The 23,709-nt window shown below is 38.8% G+C and overlaps 1 protein-coding gene across 4 annotated transcripts in view; it reads right to left on the reverse strand.

Moving 5' to 3' along the window:
* Positions 1-23,709, reverse strand: part of TASP1 (taspase 1) — a 259,919-nt gene that overhangs the window by 138,374 nt on the left and 97,836 nt on the right. For 3 of the 4 annotated variants that reach the window (XM_003252048.2, XM_030821990.1, XM_030821989.1), the window contains 2 exons: positions 8,413-8,532; positions 2,818-2,896 (listed from right to left, as the gene is read on the reverse strand). In XM_003252048.2, the coding sequence (XP_003252096.1) occupies positions 2,818-2,896; positions 8,413-8,532 (199 nt within the window). The remainder of the gene's footprint in view (positions 1-2,817; positions 2,897-8,412; positions 8,533-23,709) is intronic. The other variant, XR_004032224.1, reaches the window with a different exon arrangement.

Consider the following 23,709-nt stretch of genomic DNA (forward strand, 5'->3'; position numbering starts at 1 on the left):
TAACTAACTATCTTTTCTCCGCCTTTCAATTATCACCTTCTAAGATATATAATCCTAAAATGCAGGCCAGGTCTGTGGATTTTCTGCAGCAGCCTAAGGCACAAGTCTTCTTTATTTTGGCCAAACAGTTGAAAAATTCAGTGCTCCACCTTTCTTCTGACTTGATCACCCAACTCGGCCATGTGAGTCCAACGGACAAGAGGGACTGGAGATTTACTCTATCATCCCCAGGTTCTGTGGGCTGATGATGGTTAGTCTTTCAGCTTGGGAAGAGTATAACATGACAAGCTGGATATCTAAGTTAAAAAGCTACACTGGATGTCATGAACTGGAAAGCTAAAGGTATCTTTAGTCATATGAAACTATCTTCAACTGACACAGGATAGGCAAAGGAGGAAATATTCAAAAGGAATGGAGAAAAACCTCAATTTTACAATTTTAACTTTACCTACCCATTCCTTGCATTCTACTTAATAGAATCAAATCCATGGAGTATGTTCTTATTCCAACTTGCACATCACCAATTTTAAAATAAGGGTAGGGGAGTGGTGGACAATCTCCTTGGACTTGGAAATCTCTCTTCCAAATTGACACAATCAGGCAGGCTCTCAAGATTTCAGTTTAGAATAGAATCCAATTCTCCTAACATCTAGATATGAAAGTAATGTCTAAACAACAACCTATCTCACTGAACAACATATTGACCACAAAGAAAACTCTTATAATACATGATTCCAACTGCTATTTCTTTGAGAAAATCAAAATGAAACTATGGATTAGTCTTTGGTCTGTTCAAATACTACAATTTTCCATAGACACAGGGCCATACTAAATTATGTTCACAGCCTAATTTGTAAACATTATGCATCAAGGTTTTCATGTGCCACCAATATTAAACTAAAATTTAAAATTAACTCATATTATTACATTATGCTCATTTCTTCAAAAATGACTAAAAACAATTTTTTGACAATTATAGTAGTATGGATTCGATTTAACATTAATTCATCTTTAGACTTCTCCTGATAGCCAATGGCTCAAAACCATGTTTTTCCACTGATGGAAGAAATGGAGCTAGGTCAGGAGGCTGCTAAGATAGGCAGGCATGGGAAGATGAGTCTGAAAGAACAGAGTCAGGAAAGAAGAAACAGAAAGAAACAACAAATATGAGAATGGTGCCAAGATTTCAAGTCTGAGCAAAGGATAGGAGAATAAGAGCAATGAAAGAGATAAAGGACACAGGAGAAAGGTGGCACAGGGTGGGGATGAAGATTGAAATGTTCTGTTGAACCTGATGAGTCTGATATGTATACATAGCACCCATAGGAACATGTCCACCAGGAGGTCAGAAAGGACTCACATGCACCTCAAAAGTCCAAAGTAGATACAGACATGGAAGCCAATCCCGAGAGAGAACAGCAGAAATCATGAGAACAGCAGAAATAACAAGAAATCAGCAGGAGAAAGCACAGAATTCACCAAAGGCCCGACCCTGGGGCTGTGGGCAATGGGAGGACAGAGGAATAAGAATCTGTGAAGAAGGCCAAGATGGAACAGGTCAGAGGGGCAGACAAACCAAGAGGGTTCCAGGATCTACGCTACATGCAAAAGGAAGCCACCCGCATCAGAGATCGCAGAAGGAGCAGGCAGAACGCAGGAGAAGAGGGCTACTGGACTGGGTGCTTTGTTAGTGTGGTGGGGCAGAAACCAATGTGATAAGAAATTGGAGAGAGAAAGGTAGGAAAGGAAGCCATATTTGTCCACTCTCCCTATAAAGCCTGAGGCTGTTGGAGAGAAAGGGATAGGACTGTAACTTGAGGGATAACATGAAAAAGGAATGAATCAATATTATTTTGTCAACCAGAGTTATCATCACATAATGAGAAAAGGCTTCACGTACATCTGGCACAGGCATGATTAAAGTATGGAAATAGACAACAACCATTCTGCCTATTAAAACTCTCTATGTCCACCATTCCTCATCTCCTGCACACACGCATGCGCGCGCACACACACACACTTTGTACTAAATGATAATGCCTTTACAGTATACATATAAAAAGAGGACCTGTATCACATTAAAAGTGTCATTCAAGGATTGAATGTCATAAACTATATATGTGGAAATGTACCTTACAAGTTTTATGTCAACATTTTACTCAAGAGATTATCTGTTAATTTTTGAAGTGACCCGCTACTTTTATGTCTTTTGTTATCTAAACTTGGCAGCATCGTGGGTCATTAGAAAAAATATATATCTATAAAAATATAATTAACCATAGTTAACTCCAGAGTTGTACTGAAAATGTTAGTGGGTCGGATGCAGTGGCTTACGCCTGTAATCCCAGCACTTTGGGAGGCCGAGAAGGGCAGATCACGTGAGGCCAAGAGTTCAAGACCAGCCTGGCCAATATGGCAAAACTCTGTCTCTACTAAAAATACAAAAAATCAGCCAGGCGTGGTGGTGCACGCCTGTAATCCCAGCTACTCGGAAGGCTGAAGTATGAAAATCACTTTAACCCGGGAGGCAGAAGTTGCAGTGAGCCAAGATTGCACCACTGCTCCAGCATGGGGACAGAGTGAGACTCTGACTCAAAAAAAAAAAAAAAAAAAAAAAGAAAAAGAAAAAGAAAATGTTAGCAAAGTATTTACACTGATACTAAACAACCCTTAAAACCTCACAAATACTGAAGATCTTTCCCACATCCATACACTGTCATAGCACATGCTCTATGTTTACCTACAACTATTGCTTTTAATCATTTAATGATTGACAAGGTTGAAGATATGAGAAATGGTTATGAAAGCAGCAAATACCTGAGGTACTCACAGCTGTGGAGTAGGGGTTATGAGCTCCAGTATTTTCAGCCCAGCAGCCACATCCATAAAGAGCAGCCTGGGGAAAAAAGAAAATAGATATAATATTTCAGAAATATCATATGTAATTATTAGTTTTCAATAGAAATCATACCCATCTAATAAAGCCTGGTTTAATAATGATATAAAACAACTAGGTGATAATACTAGATGTTATATAAGACCTGATGCTTTTAATACTATCACAACTATGTTTTCAGATATTCCATTAATCTTAAAACTTTCAGAAAATAGCAAAAGCAAGTTTCTTAGTGTCATCAGCAGTAATTTTTTCCTTCCCCGAAAAACTTCTCCCTTTTGTAATTTGTCAGCTAGTTGTTCTTCTGGCCCCTTAAAACCAATGTGATTGGCTTAAAATAGTTTTCAAACCAGATGTGTGTCAGATTACTTGGGGAGCTTGCTGATACGAACGCTGATTCCTGGAAATTCTGACTTAGTGTCTGGGGCAGACCTGGGAATCAGTACTGTTAACCAGGGCCATGGGGTGCTGGGATGCAGCTGGTCCTCCTGCCATGCTCCAGAAAACCCTGCTTCAGGAGGGCCTTTTCCATGTCTGTGTTGACGTGGCACAAGAGGAAGTGCAAATAGTTCTGTACCAAAGGGCCCAATATACGCTCACCACTGTGCTAGATTCAGCCAGATGAAAAGAAAGGAGGCAAAAAGGCCTACTCAAGCTCATCACTTTGTTAGGTGGTGGAGCAGATTTACACATCTGAAGCCATCAGGAACACAATAAGCTACTATGGTTTTATAAAAGATTATGACAATCATTCCTATTTTGTTTTTAGTAACGCTACTTCTCTTCAATATCCACAATGACTTTTCTGACTTTGGGAGGCAAATCACAACTAATAACTTCTCCACTCCATAGTAAGAAGTAGAGATTAAAATTTAAAAAAAAACCTAGCTAGCTAGCTATCATAGAAAAATACAAGGAGGCATGCTCAAGAGTTCATTACTAAATGGTTGATAAGAATGAGAAACTTGAAACAACCTAAATGTCAATCAGTGAGGAAATGGCTAAATAAACTTTGGCGTGGCATTATGTGGAATTCATTGCAAAGGTTAAAATAAAAGAATTCAGCTTTTTAAAAAGTCTTTAAGAACAAATACAGAAAGATCTCCCAAACATATTGTTGAACTGAAAAAAACAGCAAGCTACAATACACTCAGTATTCCCTGCCACTGATGGAGTAAAAAGATGCTCCCATAAAGCAGTACTGATATTTTCTAGGAGTTCATTCTGAGGACTGGGGAATAGGCTAAGACTGGGGATGGGGACCAGACTTCAGCTTTCTATGATAGTCTATTATTTTTTACAAGGATCTTAGAAATCATTAGCTCCAATATTCTACCGAGAGCAGGAATCTCCATGAAAAACCCAGGCACTTCTGACACTGAGAACCTCACTGCCTCATGTGGGAACACATTCCATTTACGGACACTTTCCATTGGTAGCAAATATCTGCTGTATCATAACTTCCAACCACTAGTCGTGGCTCTGCTATTCTGGAAGTACTGTAACCTCCCCCAGAAAGTCCTCCAATTTTTTAAAAACAGCTATTCTAGTTCTCTTTTCTAACCCAAAGAAACCCAAATTTGTGAGCTGTTCCCCAAGACTCTGCAATGCACAAACCCACCACTCTCTCATAATTACCCTTCTAGAGAAATAAGTCAGTGTCCAGGATAACCAGAGATGAAGTCTCCCATGTTCATGTGACCCACAGTTGCTATCTCCAGATGTTACTGACAATATCCCTCTTAAAAGTAGAAGCAAGAACTGAGCGGGATACTCTCAATATAGTAGACAGTGGGAAATCTGTTTACTGTTTCTGACAACACCATGCTTCTAAAATACATGCTGGCTCAGGGTCAGTGTGGCAACTGAAAGCCCTTCAGAAGTGATTTAGAATATGAATTTATAAATAAACTGGCAGACTTGTGGGATAACTATTCAACTGGTACTCCCTGAAGCAAGTGCTGGGTCAGCCAAAGTCTCAGAGAACACAAGAAATCAATGGAAGGACCCATTCTTCCTTCATTGAAAACTATCAGCTTTTACACTCCCCACAATTAACATGACCAGGATCCTGCACTCAAAAAACAGTAAATAAGGTCCCAAGGACACCTCTTAGAAAGCCAGGGGAGGTCATCTTTATAGAAAAGAACATTTACATGTACCCTTTGTTCCTTCCCTTTAAGAAAATTCCTTTTATGATACCCTTCCATAGTTTCAAGACCTAAACTTGTCTTCCTTCTTAACCTTCTGAAATTCATTGGGCTGAGACAGTGATAGGTAAGATAAAAGAATTAGAGGTTGTCTATCTCTTATTCACTTCTTTGGATAAAATATGGCAACCTTAAGCAAGCCTTTAAAAACAAATTTTTAAAATCTTACTTCTTTTTGGTAGTAAAACTGTATTAAAATTTTATTAAAGCTATTATCATGCAGTAAAAGTAGGTCATATAAATGATACTATTATTAATCTTCTCTGGGCCATAGTTTCCTCTTCTATACAATAAGGATAATGAAAATATCTACCTCATATTGTTGTCACAGGATCATGTGAATTAACGTACTTGCTGAAAATAGCAAGTGCTTAATTAACAGTAGCTATAGCTGTTATTACTAGGGGCTATAATATGTAATTTAAATACATTTTGACATTGAATCTTCCACAAGTTTGTAAGGTAGCTGGTTATCCCCATTTTACAGAGGTGAAAAGTGCAGCTGAAAGATGTTAAGTAACTTGTTCAAAGTAAGGGGCATGGTAAGTGGGGAGGTGGGATTAGAATAGAGGTTTACCTAGATCGGAAGTCCACACTTAACCAGTAAACTCAACCGCCTATTTGTGTGGGGGTGGGGTGGGGTGAGGTTTAGGAGGACAAGGGAAATATAATAATTCCTTTCTCATGTCCAAACTGTAAATTCAAATTATTACAGTAAGCTAAAGAAGCAAATTAAGTTCTAATTCAAATTGCCATTTCTTATCTTTTTTTTTTTTTTTCTTTTTTTTTGAGACAGAATCTTGCTCTGTCTCCCAGGCTAGAGTGCAGTGGCATGTTTGGCTCACTGCAGCCTCAGCCTCCCAGGTTCAAGCAATTCTCCTGCCTCAGCCTCCCCAAGTAGCTGGGATTACAGGTGTCCGCCAACATGCTCAGATAATTTTTGTTCTGTTTTGTTTTGTTTTGACACAGAGTCTCACTCTCACCCATGCTGGAGTGCAGTAGCCAGATCTCAGCTCACTGCAACCTCTGCCTCCCAGGTTCAAGCGATTCTCTTGCCTCAGCCTCCCTCAACTAGCTGGGATTATAGGCTTATACCACCATGCCCAGCTATTTTTTGTATTTTTAGTAGAGACAGGTGTCACCATGTTGGCCAGGCTGGTCTTGAACTCCTGACTTCAAGTGATCTACCTGCACTGGCCTCCCAAAGTGCTGGGAATTACAGGCGTGAGCCACTGCACCTGGCCTAATTTTTGTATTGTTAGTAGAGATGGCGTGAGCCAAAGTGCTGGGATTACAGAAAACAGTGAGAAAGTCACGGGGACTATAATGCATTGAAGGTGAGTCTGCTGGCTTTTCTCTCACCTTCTCTACTTCTCTATGGGGTTTCACCACGTTGGCCCGGCTGGTCTTGAACTCCTGACCTCAACTGATCTGCCCACCTTGGCCTTCCAAAGTGCTGGGATTACAGGAGTGCGCCACTGTGCCCGGCCTCAAATTACCATTCACCATCTGCACTGCTATCACATATCTAGAGCACGGTAATATGCTAAAATTTTTAAGTAGTTAATTGTGCATTTAAAATACATTAAAAGTATCTAGCTTCAGCACACTTTAAAAAATAATTAGCCTTTGATATAACTTGCTTCTGTATTTTGTTTCATTTGGGCTTGTCAAAAAGAACTGTTCTTTACCTCTCATCTGATACTTACATAGTTTCAAGTTTATTACATCTCCTCTATCCAAGCATTATAATCCAATTAAGCAACTGCATTTTCATATAAGCCCTTTTACTCCTTTCTTCCACACTCTTTCCTGATTTTCTAACTCTCAGAAGCTGTGTATTCACAAACTAGCCAAGTGTGGCAAACCAACACATAAATTTTACAGAAGTATTTCTTTTGCTCAGGACAGTTCTAAGTGCAGGGGCAGAATAGCTTCAAGATCGTTAGACATAATATCCTGCTAACGAAGTCCAGAACTATCCTTAGTTCTGTTGTTGCTATTTTGCTAACCAAAACAAACAGAAAACAGTGAGAAAGTCATGGGGACTATAACGCATCAAAGGTGACTCTGTTGGCTTTTCTCTCACCTTCTCTGCTAGTGTATCCAAATCTGATACGCCAAGCTTGATTTTCCTATTGCAAACTTGACAAATACACAGGACTTTATAATGTAGAAAAATACCATGACCAGACAAAGGCTTTTACAATGAGTTCAAAGCATTGTACATATGTTGAGTAATCATTCCCTATACAGCCCCTTGCACACTAGGCGGAGTAGCACAAAACTAGTTATTCTTCCCTTCCCCTTTTTCCTAGTCTAGGAATATAAGCAGCTTAGAGCAGATCAAGCAACACCACTTTGGGGTGTGCGGTGATATTCTCCATGAATTGGATCTCTCTGCTTCAAATAGTCACTAACCATCATGAAAAAAGTAACTGTGACACTGACTCTTCTTCAAATGTGACAAAGTACACAAAGCATAACAAGACACATTCCATCTATAAGATGCCACCCAAATACTGAGTTTAAATGAACCCTTGCAACTACTCCGTGAGAGTATCCAATTCATTGTTCACTCAACAAATATTTATTAAGCCCACAAGTAATGTGCCAAAATTGATTTATCCTCAGAAAGCTTCCTAGATCAAATGGATTATTAAATTTCATTCTCAGTATAAAACTAAAGATGAGAGATGGGGGGAAGGGGCAAAGTGAAGAGGATGTGCAAGTGAACTGGGGACAAGCAAATTTTACATAAATTAGACCATCTCCATTTCTAGATTTTTTAGGTGGTTTCATGTGTTGGTGACCTGAAATACTGGTTGTTTTCTAAAATGGCTGAAATGCTGGATCAGAGGAGGGACGTAAAGGGCCAAATGTCACAATACGTGGAACAGAGGAAATAAAAAATGTAACTCTAAAATCATTTCTCCAACTAAAAAGCAAGCAGTATAGCCAAGTATAGCTTGTTCCTAAAGAGAGTGACATTTACAGAGAGAAAATGGAAACTGGCACACATTTATTAAATGTCTACTAAATACCCAAGCCAGTGCCCAGCCTGCTGAAAGCAGCAAAACTAGGATCAATGATTGTAAGGATGAGAAACAAACCAATTACTATGAGACAGGTTTTCTTAAAAAGAATTTTAAAAAGGTATTTGGTTGATGATTTATACTACCTGTTAAAAAACAATGATATTCATTTTTTCTAAAGAAAAAATGTTCCCACTGGTTAAAAAATTGTGAGCTAAAGCTTCCATGCTTTACTTTGAAAGGCTAATTTAAAAAACCCATAATTACTCACCTGCCCAACTCTCCCCGGATGTTTCAAGGCCAAGCCTCCACTGGAGACAGCAGCAGCAACATTCCCTTCGTGGTCCACAACCACAGCGCCTACCGTGTCCAAAGTGCCTGAGTCATTTTCCTGCAGAGAAAAGTGGCACAAGTATTCACTAGGCATGGCGTGGGACAATCTGATATGACTACATAGCACTTTTCCATACAATCATGACAGAAGAAAATCTAAACTAATCCCTAAGTGGAACATTGAGCAATCTCCTAAAATTACCTATTATCAAGTTGCCATTTAAATCCTATTTAAGTCAAAATGTATTTTCTACCAAGAAATCCCAAACAAAAGGTATCCTGTTGCTTTTCTCTAATAATAAGGCTATAGTGTCTTTTTAATGGAGGAAATGTCACAATTTAATATAAATTACAGTATACAGCAATATCTCTTCATTCTCAAGAATTAAGTTCATGTTTGAGAATGTGTACAGGAAAACATCTGTGGCATAAACGAGCTAATAATAAATACTCTTGTTAGTATTTCTTTAAGTATTATATACAAACATCTAGTAGAAATACATTCCACACAATAAATTAAGAAAATGGCATTTTCAATCTTAAAGTATACCACACTATCATTTTTCTCTTAGAGTTCCTTGTTTGTGAGAAACTTTATGGCAAGCTCCCTTCTCTCCTATAACAGTAACATGCTTGCCAATTGTATGGCAGAAAAGTGTATGTTCTTGGAAGGTATCTTTGTGTTTTGATATTTTGTCCCAGGTCCCACATGTTTAAGACACATAGTGACATTTAGTGACTATAAGCAGCTGTCTCCTACCTCCAAAGTTTCTGGGTCACCTGTCCAAGACAGACAAACACTATACTACTGGATAGAAATGATGAGGAGGCAAGGGAGGCAAGAAAAAAATTCATGGAAACAGAAGTCTCATATATTAAAAAGGGGGGTTAAGGTAGGTTTTTAGGTTAATAGTAGTCATGGTAGTGTTCTTATGCTAGGACATTCGTTTTCAAACCTTGCCCCACAACCCTAGACCCCACCCTTACCCCCACCACCAGTACACATGGAAGAGCCAGGCCCAACGCAGGTTTCAACATGAACAGCTCCCCATCCTGTGTGATTTATTGCTCACATTACTGAGCAGGACTTGGTTGGTACTGAGAGATCCCTAAGAAGCAAAACGACACACTAAAGCAATCACCAGAAAAGTCAATGAGCTCCTGGGCCCATCTCCGAAGTTGAGCAACATTGAAGAGTTTCTAAATAGTGGAAGCAGAATTCAAACAAGAGATTTTTCCCTAAAGCAAACTGGAAAAATCAGAAGTAGAGTGTGCCACAACAAAATTTTACATTAAGTCTGTTAGGAAAAGGTACTTACATCTAGAATTTATATTTCTTGCTCTAAATTCTAACTTCCCTTAAATATACTGATATACTATGACAGTACTTAGTTTGATAGGAAATGTTGAACTGGCTAAAATGAATGCTATATTCCTAATCCCTCTTTTAACCACAGCTGGGGAAAGTCTAGCCAATGGATCCACATGGTCATATCTCAGAATGACACAGTTCTGCTCAAGGCATGTGCCCTTCAAGAATACTTCCTAGCCTGAATTCCCTGAGGAAAGGTTTGATCCACGCCATATCACACTGAATGCAACAGACACTCAGGACATATTTATTTTTTAATTAGGATGCAGGATGTCTGTATCCCTGGTGTTACAAAACATGCCCAATAGTGAGTAACATGCAATGCCATCCCAATGTCAGGGCCAGTTTTCTACCTCCGTTTAGCAAGATTTGACTTCATGCAAATCCAGATGCTGCCGCTATCTTAGGGAAGACTTAACAATAACCAGACTTGCTCATTCAGGTTGGACAAAGCAAAGTCTATGTTCTCTGGTAGGTAAGATTAAGAACAGCAGTACGGAAATGCATTAAAACATTTTATTCCAGAAAAGATGGATAATCTTAAAAGAGAAACATACTTTTAAGAGGAACATTCATTTTATAATGCTAATAAATAATTTCTAAATCTTTACATCCTTGCAATCTCAGGTAGAGAGGTGTTAGTTCCCCAGATGCCAAGTTTGATGCCTCCTTTAGGAAGGCTTCTCAAATTTTAATGTGCACACGAATCATCAGGAGAATTTGTTTAAATGCAGATTCTGATGGAGCAATCTGGGAACTATCCAAGACTGTACATCTAACAATATTCCACATTATGCTGATGGTCTAACAGCATCCCACCACAGGGGATCATTATCCACCAAATACCTGCCCCGTTCATTCTGAAGCAAACTATTTATAGGCACAAATCTGCTGAAGGAGAAACTTAAACTACCTAAGGCTAACATTATGCCAGTATAAAAGATTTAAGTTCTATCTTGATCAACTGTCAACTGACAGCATATCACCACTATTATACTACATGGATTTGGTATGTATATTTTAAAATACTGATCTTACACTTTGAATAGCAAACAAATCTCATACAAATAAACAAACTGTAAAATGACTTTCCTCAACAATAACAACAGAAAAGTCAAGAAAGGGTATTCTTTTAAGATTATTTTTGGAAATATTGAGTTCTTATTGAGAGACATATCCCAGTACTTTTTGCCCTTATTCTTTGTTATAAAATTCTGGAAATTTTTACACACTTTTTTCCCTAGCCCAAGTAAGGCATAATGTAAAGTGACTGTCTTCATCAGTCCTACCAGATAAGGATGATTGCTTCTGGTAAATAATCAAATTGTGACTTTCATCCTATTTCACTGTCTAACTTTTGAGGGGGGGTTATGTCTCTTTTTTACATGTTAGTTATTTTAATTAATAAAGATTATATATATTTATGGTATATAGCATGATGTTTTGATACAGGCATAGATTGTAGAATGGCAGAAATCAAGCTAATTAACATATACATTACATCACATAATCATTTATTTCTGGCGAGAATGCTTACAATCTACTCTCTTAAGGGTATTTTTCATTAGCTCTTTTTTATAAACTGCAACTGCTGATACTACCCATGCATTCTGTAAAACAGAATTTTATAGAAGGGATAAGTAATGTACATACAATGCTATGCATTATCTGTAAAGCAATTTTCCTAGCATTTCAATCAGGATATTGTGAACCATGAGAACTGTTATGCCTAACCAAACTCCTGTAGAAAGATACAAAAACTGATGTCAGTATAACTGGATTATACATACATGGATTTACTGTAACTTGGTTTTCAAAAATGAAAAATCATGCAAATAATAAAGAATCCTGTTCCAAATTAAGCTCAATATTCCTAAGAGCCTGTAACACCTAAAAAAAAATCAGAATTACTTCATAAATATTCAAGAATTAGTTCATAGGCTTCACATACTGCAAAGCAAATTTAAGGATGATGAAGTAATATTTAAGCATTTTTATGAAGTGCAGATAAATTAGGTGAAAGACAAACATTGGTATTTTGGCCATAATAATTTCACAGAGCTCGTTTGTACAGGAATGAAATCTTAGAAAGGTTAAAAAACATACAGTGACTGTCACTATATAGAGCTACTATTACACTCTTACACTCTATAAATACTTAAAAATATATGCACTACACGGATACACATATACCTATTGTCCTTGACTAAAACATGCAATTTGTATTACTTTTTTGATAAAATTGTAACTAAAAAGCAACTGTATAAAACTATAGTCCTCTTCAAAATAAGCATGTATATAAAGTTAACATAGAGGTTACATGTGTTAAAGAAAACACTGAAATAAAACTTTCTTGAAGTAACCAATAAATAAGCAGTCCCCGTTTTCTCTGCTCCAAATTAGAGATGGTTATTATACAGTTATTATAAGAATTAAAGTAACACATGTAAACTACTTTAAAATGAATAAATCCCTTAATACAAAGTTAAGGCACTTCCCACCAGAAAATTAAGCTTCTAATCTGCACTCTCTGAAATCTGCCAAGAGACACCATCTATCAGTCTTCTTTTTTTTTTTTTTTTTTTTTTGAGACAGAATTTTGCTCTTGTTGCCCAGGCTGGAGTGCAATGACATGATCTTGGCTCACAGCAACCTCCACCTCCTAGGTTCGAGCAATTCTCCTGCCTCAGCTTCCCGAGTAGGGGGATTACAGGCACCCACCACCACACCCAGCTAATTTTTTTGTATTTTTAGTATGGACAGAGTTTCACTATGTTAGCCAGGCTGGTCTTGAACTCCTGACCTCAGGCTATCCACCTGCCTTGGCCTCCCAAAGTGCTGGGATTACAGGCGTGAGCCACCAGGCCCAGCCCCATCTACCAGTCTCTTATCTTATTAACTCAGTCTTTCTTCTGTCCAGAATTACTCAAATATCAAGTAGCTAAAATATAAGAATAAATCTTAAATGTATAAGTGCATTCTAAAATAGGTCTATTATGGGATTATCTTAATATAATGATAAAGACAGAAATGCATTCTTTGAAAACATACCAAGCCCTCCTCATATACCTCTGTCAGGTTTGAGAGCAGCATTATAACTGGCATGAGCTTCCACTTGAGAAATGCAGATGACTTATAGCCTAACATGACAGTACAACAATGCCATCATAAAGCTTTCACATCTCTGAGTATCCTAAACATAGAGAGATGGCTCCAGCTGCAGGACATCTAGACCTAGCTCTGTATCTCTCACAAATCAGCCATCCAACAGCAGGGCCACTGTGGGCTACGGTTTATCAACTATATGTTAACAAAGTATAATTTAGCTAGGCCAGGCTGGGTGGCTCACGCCTGTAATCCCAGCACTTTGGGACGCCAAGGTGGGTGGATCTCCTGAGGTCAGGAGTTCAAGACTAGCCTGGCCAACATGGTGAAACCCTGTCTCTACTACAAATACAAAAAAAAAAAAAAAATAAGCTGGGCATGGTGGTGTGCACCAGTAGTCCCAGCTACTCAGAGGCTGGGATGGGAGAATCACTTGAACCCAGGAGGTGGAGGTTGCAGTAAGCCAAGATCACGCCACTGCACTCCAGCCTGGGTGACACAGCGAGACTCTGTCTCAAAAATAATAATAATTTAGCTCGAATTATCTATTCTCACCTATGTGGACTGCATGAAACCAGCAAAAATCTGAACATAGGAACACTCAATGATATTATCTTCCCTCTTTAGAAAATCATCTTCTGATGCCCAATACTATTAACGATGTTTCTTATAAACTATAGTCAACACGTCTATTCTTAATATTTTATTTTCTTTGTTTAATAGGTATGAATTAAATGGCTTTGCAACACTATACAAATTGGTACCAAATATATTTATAGAGCAAGAGGAAAAAAATATATACCCCATAAAAATCTTCAACAGAGTGGTCAACATAGCAGACCCTGTCTCTACAAAAAATAAAAAAACCAGCCAGGCATGGTGGCACACACCTGTAGTCTGCGCTACTCAGGAGGCTGAGGCTGGAAGATCCCGTGCCCAGGAATGCAAGGCTACAGTGAGCAATCGTCACACCATGCACTCCAGCGAGGGCAGCAGAGTAAGACACTATCTCTAAACAAGCAAAAAAAAAAAAAAAAAAAAAAAAAACAATAAAATCTTTATACTATTTATTTCCTAAATCACTTGACAAAAATTAACAGAAGCATTTTCAGGTTAAAATAAAAATAAAGTGTTTGAACCATGCTTTTAAGGGGATTTAACATAACTGGGTTAGAGGAATTAAATTCATACTATAAAAAAGATTACTTAAAAATTCCAAACCCTCAAAGATAGCAAAGGATGATGTTTTCTAACTGGTAGAATTCCTATACAATGTTCTGGGGTTTGCAACATTAAAGGTGGAAAAGGCAACAGTTTTCATCTTAGTTTTTAAGATACTCTTTTAAATAATGAACTGTAAGCTTTTCTCTTTAAAATGGAACAGCTTGAAGGGCCTCAGAGTGCATGTTGAATGAGTGTGTGTAAGTGATGGTAGAGATCACACGAACATACTCATGGCTTAAATTATCACAGCTAAACAGTAAATACCATCACAAAAGTAGTTTTATGCAGCTTTAAATCATTTCTATTCTCACTCATATGCAGTTTAATTAATATCATTTAACTTATACCCATAGTGAACCACTGGTTAAAGATTGAGAACCTAGGATATACTGAACTTGAAATAAAAATTACAGCAAGTTCCTTAAGATGACATTAAGTAGGTCATTAAACTGCATTCATCCTATCAAAATACTTACAGAAGACATCTCAAGGACTTCAAATATTAAATATCGGGGGGTGGAGCCAAGATGGCCGAATAGGAACAGCTCCGGTCTACAGCTCCCAGCGTGAGCGATGCAGAAGACAGGTGATTTCTGCATTTCGATCTGAGGTAACGGGTTCATCTCACTAGGGAGTGCCAGACAGTGGGCGCAGGACAGTGGGTGCAGTGCACCACGTGCAACCCGAAGCAGGGAGAGGCATTGCCTCACTGGGGAAGCGCAAGGGGTCAGGGAGTTCCCTTTCCAAGTCAAAGAAAGGGGTGACAGACGGCACCTGGAAAATCAGGTCACTCCCACCCTAATACTGTGCTTTTCCGAGGGGCTTAAAAAACGGCACACCAGGAGATTACATCCCGCATCTGGCTCAGAGGGTCCTACACCCACGGAGTCTCAGTCATCGCTAGCACAGCAGTCTCAGATTAAACTGCAAGGCAGCAGCAAGGCTGGGGGAGGCACGCCCGCCATTGCCCAGGCTTGATTAGGTAAACAAAGCAGCCAGGAAGCTTGAACTGGGTGGAGCCCACCACAGCTCAAGGAGGCCTGCCTGCCTCTGTAGGCTCCACCTCTGGGGGCAGGGCACAGACAAACAAAAAGACAGCAGTAACCTCTACAGACTTAAATGTCCCTGTCTGACAGCTTTGAAAAGAGTAGTGGTTCTCCCAGCACACAGCTGGAGATCTGAGAACGGACAGACTGCCTCCTCAAGTGGGTCCCTGACCACCGAGCAGCCTAACTGGGAGGCACCCCCCAGTAGGGGCAGACTGACACCTCACACGGCCAGGTACTCCTCTGAGACAAAACTGCCAGAGGAACGATCAGGCAGCAGCATTCACGGTTCACAAAAATCCGCTGTTCTGCAGCCACCGCTGCTGACACCCAGCCAAACAGGGTCTGGAGTAGACCTCTAGTAAACTCCAACAGAACTGCAGCTGAGGGTCCTGTCTGTTAGAAGGAAAACTAACAAACAGAAAGGACATCCACACCAAAAACCCATCTGTACATGACCATCATCAAAGACCAAAAGTAGATAAAACCACAAAGATGGGGAGAAAACAGAGCAGAAAAACTGGAAACTCTAAAAAGCAGAGCACCTCTCCTCCTCCAAAGGAAAGCAGTTCCTCACCAGCAACAGAACAAAGCTGGATGGAGAATGACTTTGACGAGTTGAGAGAAGAAGGCTTACAGACGATCAAACTATTCCAAGCTACGGGAGGAAATTCAAACCAATAGAAAAGAAGTTAAAAACTTTGAAAAAAAAATTAGAAGAATGGTAACTAGAATAACCAATAAGAGAAGGGCGTAAAGGAGCTGATGGAGCTGAAAGCCAAGGCCGAGAACTACACGAAGATTGCAGAAGCCTCAGGAGCGATGCATCAACTGGAAGAAAGGGTATTGCTGATGGAAGATGAAATGAATGAAATGAAGCGAGAAGGGAAGTTTAGAGAAAAAAGAATAAAAAGAAATGAACAAAGCCTCCAAGAAATTTGGGACTATATGAAAAGACCAAACCTACGTCTGATTGGTGTACCTGAAAATGACGGGGAGAATGGAACCAAGTTGGAAAACAGTCTGCAAGATATTATCCAGGAGAACTTCCCCAATCTAGCAAGGCAGGCCAACATTCAGATTCTGGAAATACAGAGAATGCTACAAAGATACTCCTCAAGAAGAGCAACTCCAAGACACATAATTGTCAGATTCAACCAAAGTTGAAATGAAGGAAAAAATGTTGGGAGCAGCCAGACACAAAGATCGGGTTACCCACAAAGTGAAGCCCATCAGACTAACAGGAGATCTCTCGGCAGAAACTCTACAAGCCAGAAGAGAGTGGGGGCCAATATTCAACATACTTAAAGAATTTTCAACCGAGAATTTCATATCCAGCCAAACTAAGCTTCATAAGTGAAGGAGAAATAAAATACTTTACAGACAAGCAAATGCTGAGAGATTTTGTCACCACCAGGCCTGCCCTAAAAGAGCTCCTGAAGGAAGCACTAAACATGGAAAGGAACAACTGGTACCAGCCACTGCAAAATCATGCCAAATTGTAAAGACCATTGAGGCTAGGAAGAAACTGCATCAACTAACGAGCAAAATAACCAGCTAACATCATAATGACAGGATCAAATTCACACATAACAATATTAACTTTAAATGTAAATGGACTAAATGCTCCAACTAAAAGACACAGACTGGCAAATTGGATAAAGAGTCAAGACCCATCAGTGTGCTGTATTCAGGAAACCCATCTCATCTGCAGAAACACACATAGACTCAAAATAAAAAGATGGAGGAAGATCTACCAAGCAAATGGAAAACAAAAAAAGGCAGGGGTTGCAATCCTAGTCTCTGATAAAACAGACTTTAAACCAACAAAGATCAAAAGAGACAAAGAAGGCCATTACATAACGGTAAAGGGATCAATTCAACAAGAAGAGCTAACTATCCTAAATATATATGCACCCAACACTGGAGCACCCAGATTCATAAAGCAAGTCCTGAGTGACCTACAAAGAGACCTAGACTCCCACACAATAATAATGGGAGACTTTAACATCCCACTGTCAACATTAGACAGATCAATGAGACAGAAAGTCAACAAGGATACCCAGGAATTGAACTCAGCTCTGTGCCAAGCGGACCTAATAGACATCTACAGAACTCTCCACCCCAAATCAACAGAATATACATTTTTTTCAGCACCACGCCACACCTATTCCAAAATTGACCACTTAGTTGGAAGTAAAGCTCTCCTCAGCAAATGGAAAAGAACAGAAATTATAACAAACTGTCTCTCAGACCACAGTGCAATCAAACTAGAAATCAGGATTAAGAAACTCACTCAAAACCGCTCTACTACATGGAAACTGAACAACCTGCTCCTGAATGACTATTGGGTACATAACGAAATGAAGGCAGAAATAAAAATGTTCTTTGAAATCAACGAGAACAAAGACACAACATACCAGAATCTCTGGGACACATTCAAAGCAGTGTGTAGAGGGAAATTTATAGCACTAAATGCCCACAGGAGAAAGCAGGAAAGATCCAAAATTGACACCCTAACATCACAATTAAAAGAACTAGAAAAGCAAGAGCAAACACATTCAAAAGCTAGCAGAAGGCTAGAAATAACTAAAATCAGAGCAGAACTGAAGGAAATAGAGACACAAAAAACCCTTCAAAAAATTAATGAATCCAGGAGCTGGTTTTTTGAAAGATCAACAAAACTGATAGACCGCTAGCAAGACTAATAAAGAAGAAAAGAGAGAAGAATCAAATAGATGCAATAAAAAGTGATAAAGGGGATATCACCACCAATCCCACAGAAATACAAACTACCATCTGAGAATACTACAAACACCTCTATGCAAATAAACTAGAAAATCTAGAAGAAATGGATAAATTCCTTGACACATATACCCTCTCAAGACTAAACCAGGAGGAAGTTGAATCTCTGAATAGACCAATAACAGACTCTGAAATTGTGGCAATAATCAATAGCTTACCAACCAAAAAGACTCCAGGACCAGATGGATTCATAGCCAAATTCTACCAGAGGTACAAGGAGGAACTGATACCATTCCTTCTGAAACTATTCCAATCGATAGAAAAAGAGGGAATCCTCCCTAACTCATTTTATGAGGCCAGCATCATCCTGATACCAAAGCCGGGCAGAGACACAACCAAAAAAGAGAATTTTAGACCAATATCCTTGATGAACATTGATGCAAAAATCCTCAATAAAATACTGGCAAACCAAATCCAGCAGCATATCAAAAAGCTTATCCACCATGATCAAGTGGGCTTCATCCCTGGGATGCAAGGCTGGTTCAACATATGCAAATCAATAAATGTAATCCAGCATATAAACAGAACCAAAGACAAAAACCACATGATTATCTCAATAGATGCAGAAAAGGCCTTTGACAAAATTCAACAACCTTCATGCTAAAAACTCTCAATAAATTAGGTATTGAAGGGATGTATCTCAAAATAATAAGAGCTATCTATGACGAACCCACAGGCGATATCATACTGAAAGGGCAAAAACTGGAAGCATTCCCTTTGAAAACTGGCACAAGACAGGGATGCCCTCTCTCACCACTCCTATTCAACATAGTGCTGGAAGTTCTGGCCAGAGCAATGAGGCAGGAGAAGGAAATAAAGGGTATTCAATTAGGAAAAGAGGAAGTCAAATTGTCCCTGTTTGCAGATGACATGATTGTATATCTAGAAAACCCCATTGTCTCAGCCCAAAATCTCCTTAAGCTGATAAGCAACTTCAGCAAAGTCTCAGGATACAAAATCAATGTACAAAAATCACAAGCATTCCTATACACCAATAACAGACAAACAGAGAGCCAAATCATGAGTGAAGTCTCATTCACAATTGCTTCAAAGAGAATAAAATACCTAGGAACCCAACTTACAAGGGATGTGAAGGACCTCTTCAAGGAGAACTACAAACCACTACTCAATGAAATAAAACAGGATACAAACAAATGGAAGAACATTCCATGCTCATGGGTTGGAAGAATCAATATCATGAAAATGGCCATACTGCCCAAGGCAATTTATAGATTCAATGCCATCCCCATCAAGCTACCAATGACTTTCTTCACAGAATTGGAAAAAACTACTTTAAAGTTCATATGGAACAAAAAAAGAGCCCACATCGCCAAGTCCATCCTAAGCCAAAAGAACAAAGCTGGAGGCATCACGCTACCTGACTTCAAACTATACTACAAGGCTACAGTAACCAAAACAGCATGGTACTAGTACCAAAACAAAGACATAGACCAATGGAAGAGAACAGAGCCCTCAGAAATAATGCCACATATCTACAACTATCTGATCTTTGACAAACCTGACAAAAACAAGCAATGGGGAAAGGATTCCCTATTTAATAAATGGTGCTGGGAAAACTGGCTAGCCATATGTAGAAAGCTGAAACTGGATCCCTTCCTTACACCTTACACAAAAATTAATTCAAGATGGATTAAAGACTTAAATGTTAGACCTAAAACCATAAAAACCCTAGAAGAAAACCTAGACAATACCATTCAGGACATAGGCATGGGCAAGGACTTCATGTCTAAAATACCAAAAGCAATGGCAACAAAAGCCAAAATTGACAAATGGGATCTAATTAAACTAAAGAGCTTCTGCACAGCAAAAGAAACTACCATCGGAGCGAACAGGAAACCTACAGAATGGGAGAAAATTTTCGCAACCTACTCATCTGACAAAGGGCTAATATCCAAAATCTACAATGAACTCAAACAAATTTACAAGAAAAAAACAAACAACCCCATCAAAAAGTGGGCAAAGGACATGAACAGACACTTCTCAAAAGAAGACATTTATGCAGCCAAAACACACATGAAAAAATGCTCATCATCACTGGCCATCAGAGAAATGCAAATCAAAACCACAATGAGATACCATCTCACACCAGTTAGAATGGCCATCATTAAAAAGTCAGGAAACAACAGGTGCTGAAGGATGTGGAGAAATAGGAACACTTTTACACTGTTGGTGGGACTGTAAACTAGTTCAACCATTGTGGAAGTCAGTGTGGCGATTCCTCAGGGATCTAGAACTAGAAATACCATTTGACTCAGCCATCCCATTACTGGGTATATACCCAAAGGACTATAAATCATGCTGCTATAAAGACACATGCACACGTATGTTTATTGCGGCACTATTCACAATAGCAAAGACTTGGAACCAACCCAAATGTCCAACAACGATAGACTGGATTAAGAAAATGTGGCACATATACACCATGGAATACTATGCAGCCGTAAAAAAGGATGAGTTCATGTCCCTTGTAGGGACATGGATGAAACTGGAAATCATCATTCTCAGTAAAGTATCGCAAGGACAAAAAACCAAACACCGCATGTTCTCACTCATAGGTGGGAATTGAACAATGAGAACACATGGACACAGGAAGGGGAACATTACACTCTGGGGATTGTTGTGGGGTTGGGGGAGGGGGAAGGGACAGCATTAGGAGATACACCTAATGCTAATTAACGAGTTAATAGGTGCAGCACACCAACATGGCACATGGATACATATGTAACAAACCTGCACACGTGATCCAAACTCAGCTTATCTAAAGCAGTTTTCTATTACCTCACATTTCTGATTATTTCATATTTAGATCTTCCCTAATGTACCATTTTGCACATCACTCTTAAATGAGTTTGTTCCCAAAAGCACATCCTTTAACAACTGCCGTGAAATATTTGGCTGGTCCCCATAATAACCAAACCGAAATCCACACCCATTTCTCACAATATGGGAGTAATTCTTATTTCTGGAAGTTTCGCGTGCACTTTAGTCTATTGTTCAAAACAAACTTCTAAGACTAAAACCATCGAACATTAAGCCTCTCACTTTATCTGTAAAAAAATTATATTTCTTGATATTGGTCCCATATTCCTATATTCAGTGTTTCCTTTTTGAAAAAATTCTTTACTGCCCTCCCATCCTATGAGGTCATTTGGTACTGGCTCACACTTTTCTCATTTTTTACTAATTCAGTTCTATTTTACTCCAAACTTTCTTGATTTCCTGAAAGTGAGAACAAGCAATGTCCATACTACACTTTAGATCTAACTTTGTTTTTCCCACTGGAGAACTGGTCATCCTTCACTGTAATCAGTCACCACTCTCTCAGAAATATATTCAAGAGAGAAGAAGAGAACCAAGATTATTTCGTAGTTTTACTTCACAGAGGCATGTGTACCACATAGTATTAATACTTCAAAGACAAAAACAACTCAACATGCTACTAACATACTGACTAACAGGATATGAATTCATTACTGGGCAGATTTAAAAATACAAAGCTAGACAAGCTAAGACCTTGCTAATTATTAATAAATAGCAAGGAAATCTCCTTTATAAATGCAGGCAACCTTTTCCAATTTAGTTGTCCAATTTGGCTCTTTCCAAAAACACCTGGCTATGGTCTGGACCTCTAGTCTTTCTTTCATTTTAGGGCACACATTTATCTTCTCTGGATAAAATTACACTTTCCCTTTTAAATACGAGAGCTCTGCCAGCCTTTAAACTGAGTCTTAAAGCAGTGGGGAATAACAGATAAAGGACTGGAAGGTAACATGGACAATCTGGATTCTATTCCTGTCAATGAAACACCATAACAATTGGGATGGGCCACTTAACTTGGATTTAAATTCAACCCTTTCCAGACTGTAGAACCATATTTAACACTGACTTAATACAGTAATAAGTTACTTTACTTAACATGAGATTTTTTAAGTACAGCATATCTATGCATATCACCAAATGGCCATATAATTATGAATATACCCACAAAAATAGAAACTGTTATTCAAAATCATAAATACATAACAATTAAAGATAAGCATATTGAAAAGCAAAAAGAAAGAAATAGTACCTATATACTCTTTATCCTTTTGTTCCTCAATAGATCTTATTAGAAGGTAAAGATAAAGAATTCAGTATGAAAGGAGTTAAGTATATTCTAGGATATAAAATATAACCTAAATTATGATAGTGCCATATCCTAGAAAATCGAATGTCATTCAAGTTAATCTCAGTCATGTTTTCAGAGACTCTAAATACCCGAAGCCTGTGTTTAGTTCAAATAGCCACAAGGATGGGCCATTCATACATATTTCAAAATATCCCCCTCGTTTGGTCAGAAGTAGGATAATACAAATAAAAGTAGCATGATATCTGGGGGGACTCTAGCTATGGTCATAATTCCTCTATGGCCTATTTTACTTTGCTAAATTCTGCAGAGAGTTTAACTTTATCAACTGACATTCCCCCACCAGGAATCACAAGCTGCCAAAACCAGCGTTTGGTTTGACTAGCAAAGTGTGGTTTGGTGTTACACATTTTTTTTAAAATACCTTACAATGGAACACGCATGGCCAGTCAGCCCCACTCTCTTCTACTTGTCTACCTCTCTAGACCTGTCTCACACATTTAGGCTGCCTACCTGCCTGGCACCCTTGGCATCTGAGTTTGAAACCACTGTCCTGCAGAAAACCTGCGGTGCAACCAAACTCATCCATTTGCAGGCCTCTGAATCCAGGACTTTTATCTTTCTTTCTACCCAGACATATAAGTCTGACCCTTTATCCAACATCCAGCTTAAATTCCTCCAATTCCATTAAGGCTGCCATGTGAAACTTCGCAGAGCTTAGAGTAATTTCTCCATCCAGTTAATTCCTGTGGCTCTCACTGACGATTTTGTTCTTCTAACACATACCAAATGGCATGATTTCTTTTTATTGTTTAATTCCTTCGGATCAAATACATAATGGGCAGGGACTAGGTGCCATATCCTCTATTCATTCTCTAAGATCTATTTAAAAGCCTGTACATAAATAGTATTCAATAAATGTTTGTTGGTGATAACGTTGAGGCCAAAGGTTAAAAAAAAAAAAAAGGACTGGAAAAGAAAAATTAAAGACTGCAAGAAGTCATGACTTCTGGTGGAAAAAAACACCAATCAAAGCCCATGCACTTCTCCAAATGACTAGCTGGTAGTTCCTCAAGCTACACAAACTGATGAAGCAGTGAAAATAGAGTACTGCCTGTTTCTTGGGCTAATAATCCAAAAAGGATATTTTACAAACCTCAACACTTCTTCACAGAAAAGACGACAATGCTTACAAAATAAAAATGCTCTTAGCACAGCCAAAAAAAGGCACAATCACAAGCTTCAAAAACTTGTCTGAGCTCACGAGGCAATTCTTATTTCCATTCTGTAAGTCCCCTATCCCCCCTGGAAAATCACACATCCAAAATAAACATGTGCTACAAAATGAATAGGAATTCTTGCTGTGATGAGGGTCCATTCTTTTTCTTGGCGGTGTGGGGAAGACATGGTCTAGAAGTTCATTTGTAAACAGGCAGTTTTACCTGCGTTAACAGGAAAGGCACTTGGTCAAGTTTCTCTAGATGAGCACGCCCCCTTGTGGGCACTTCCTGACTCACCTCTTTGGAATGGCCAGTG

The sequence above is a fragment of the Nomascus leucogenys genome, chromosome 11, assembly GCF_006542625.1.
Source record: "Nomascus leucogenys isolate Asia chromosome 11, Asia_NLE_v1, whole genome shotgun sequence".
Classification (NCBI taxonomy): domain Eukaryota; kingdom Metazoa; phylum Chordata; class Mammalia; order Primates; family Hylobatidae; genus Nomascus; species Nomascus leucogenys.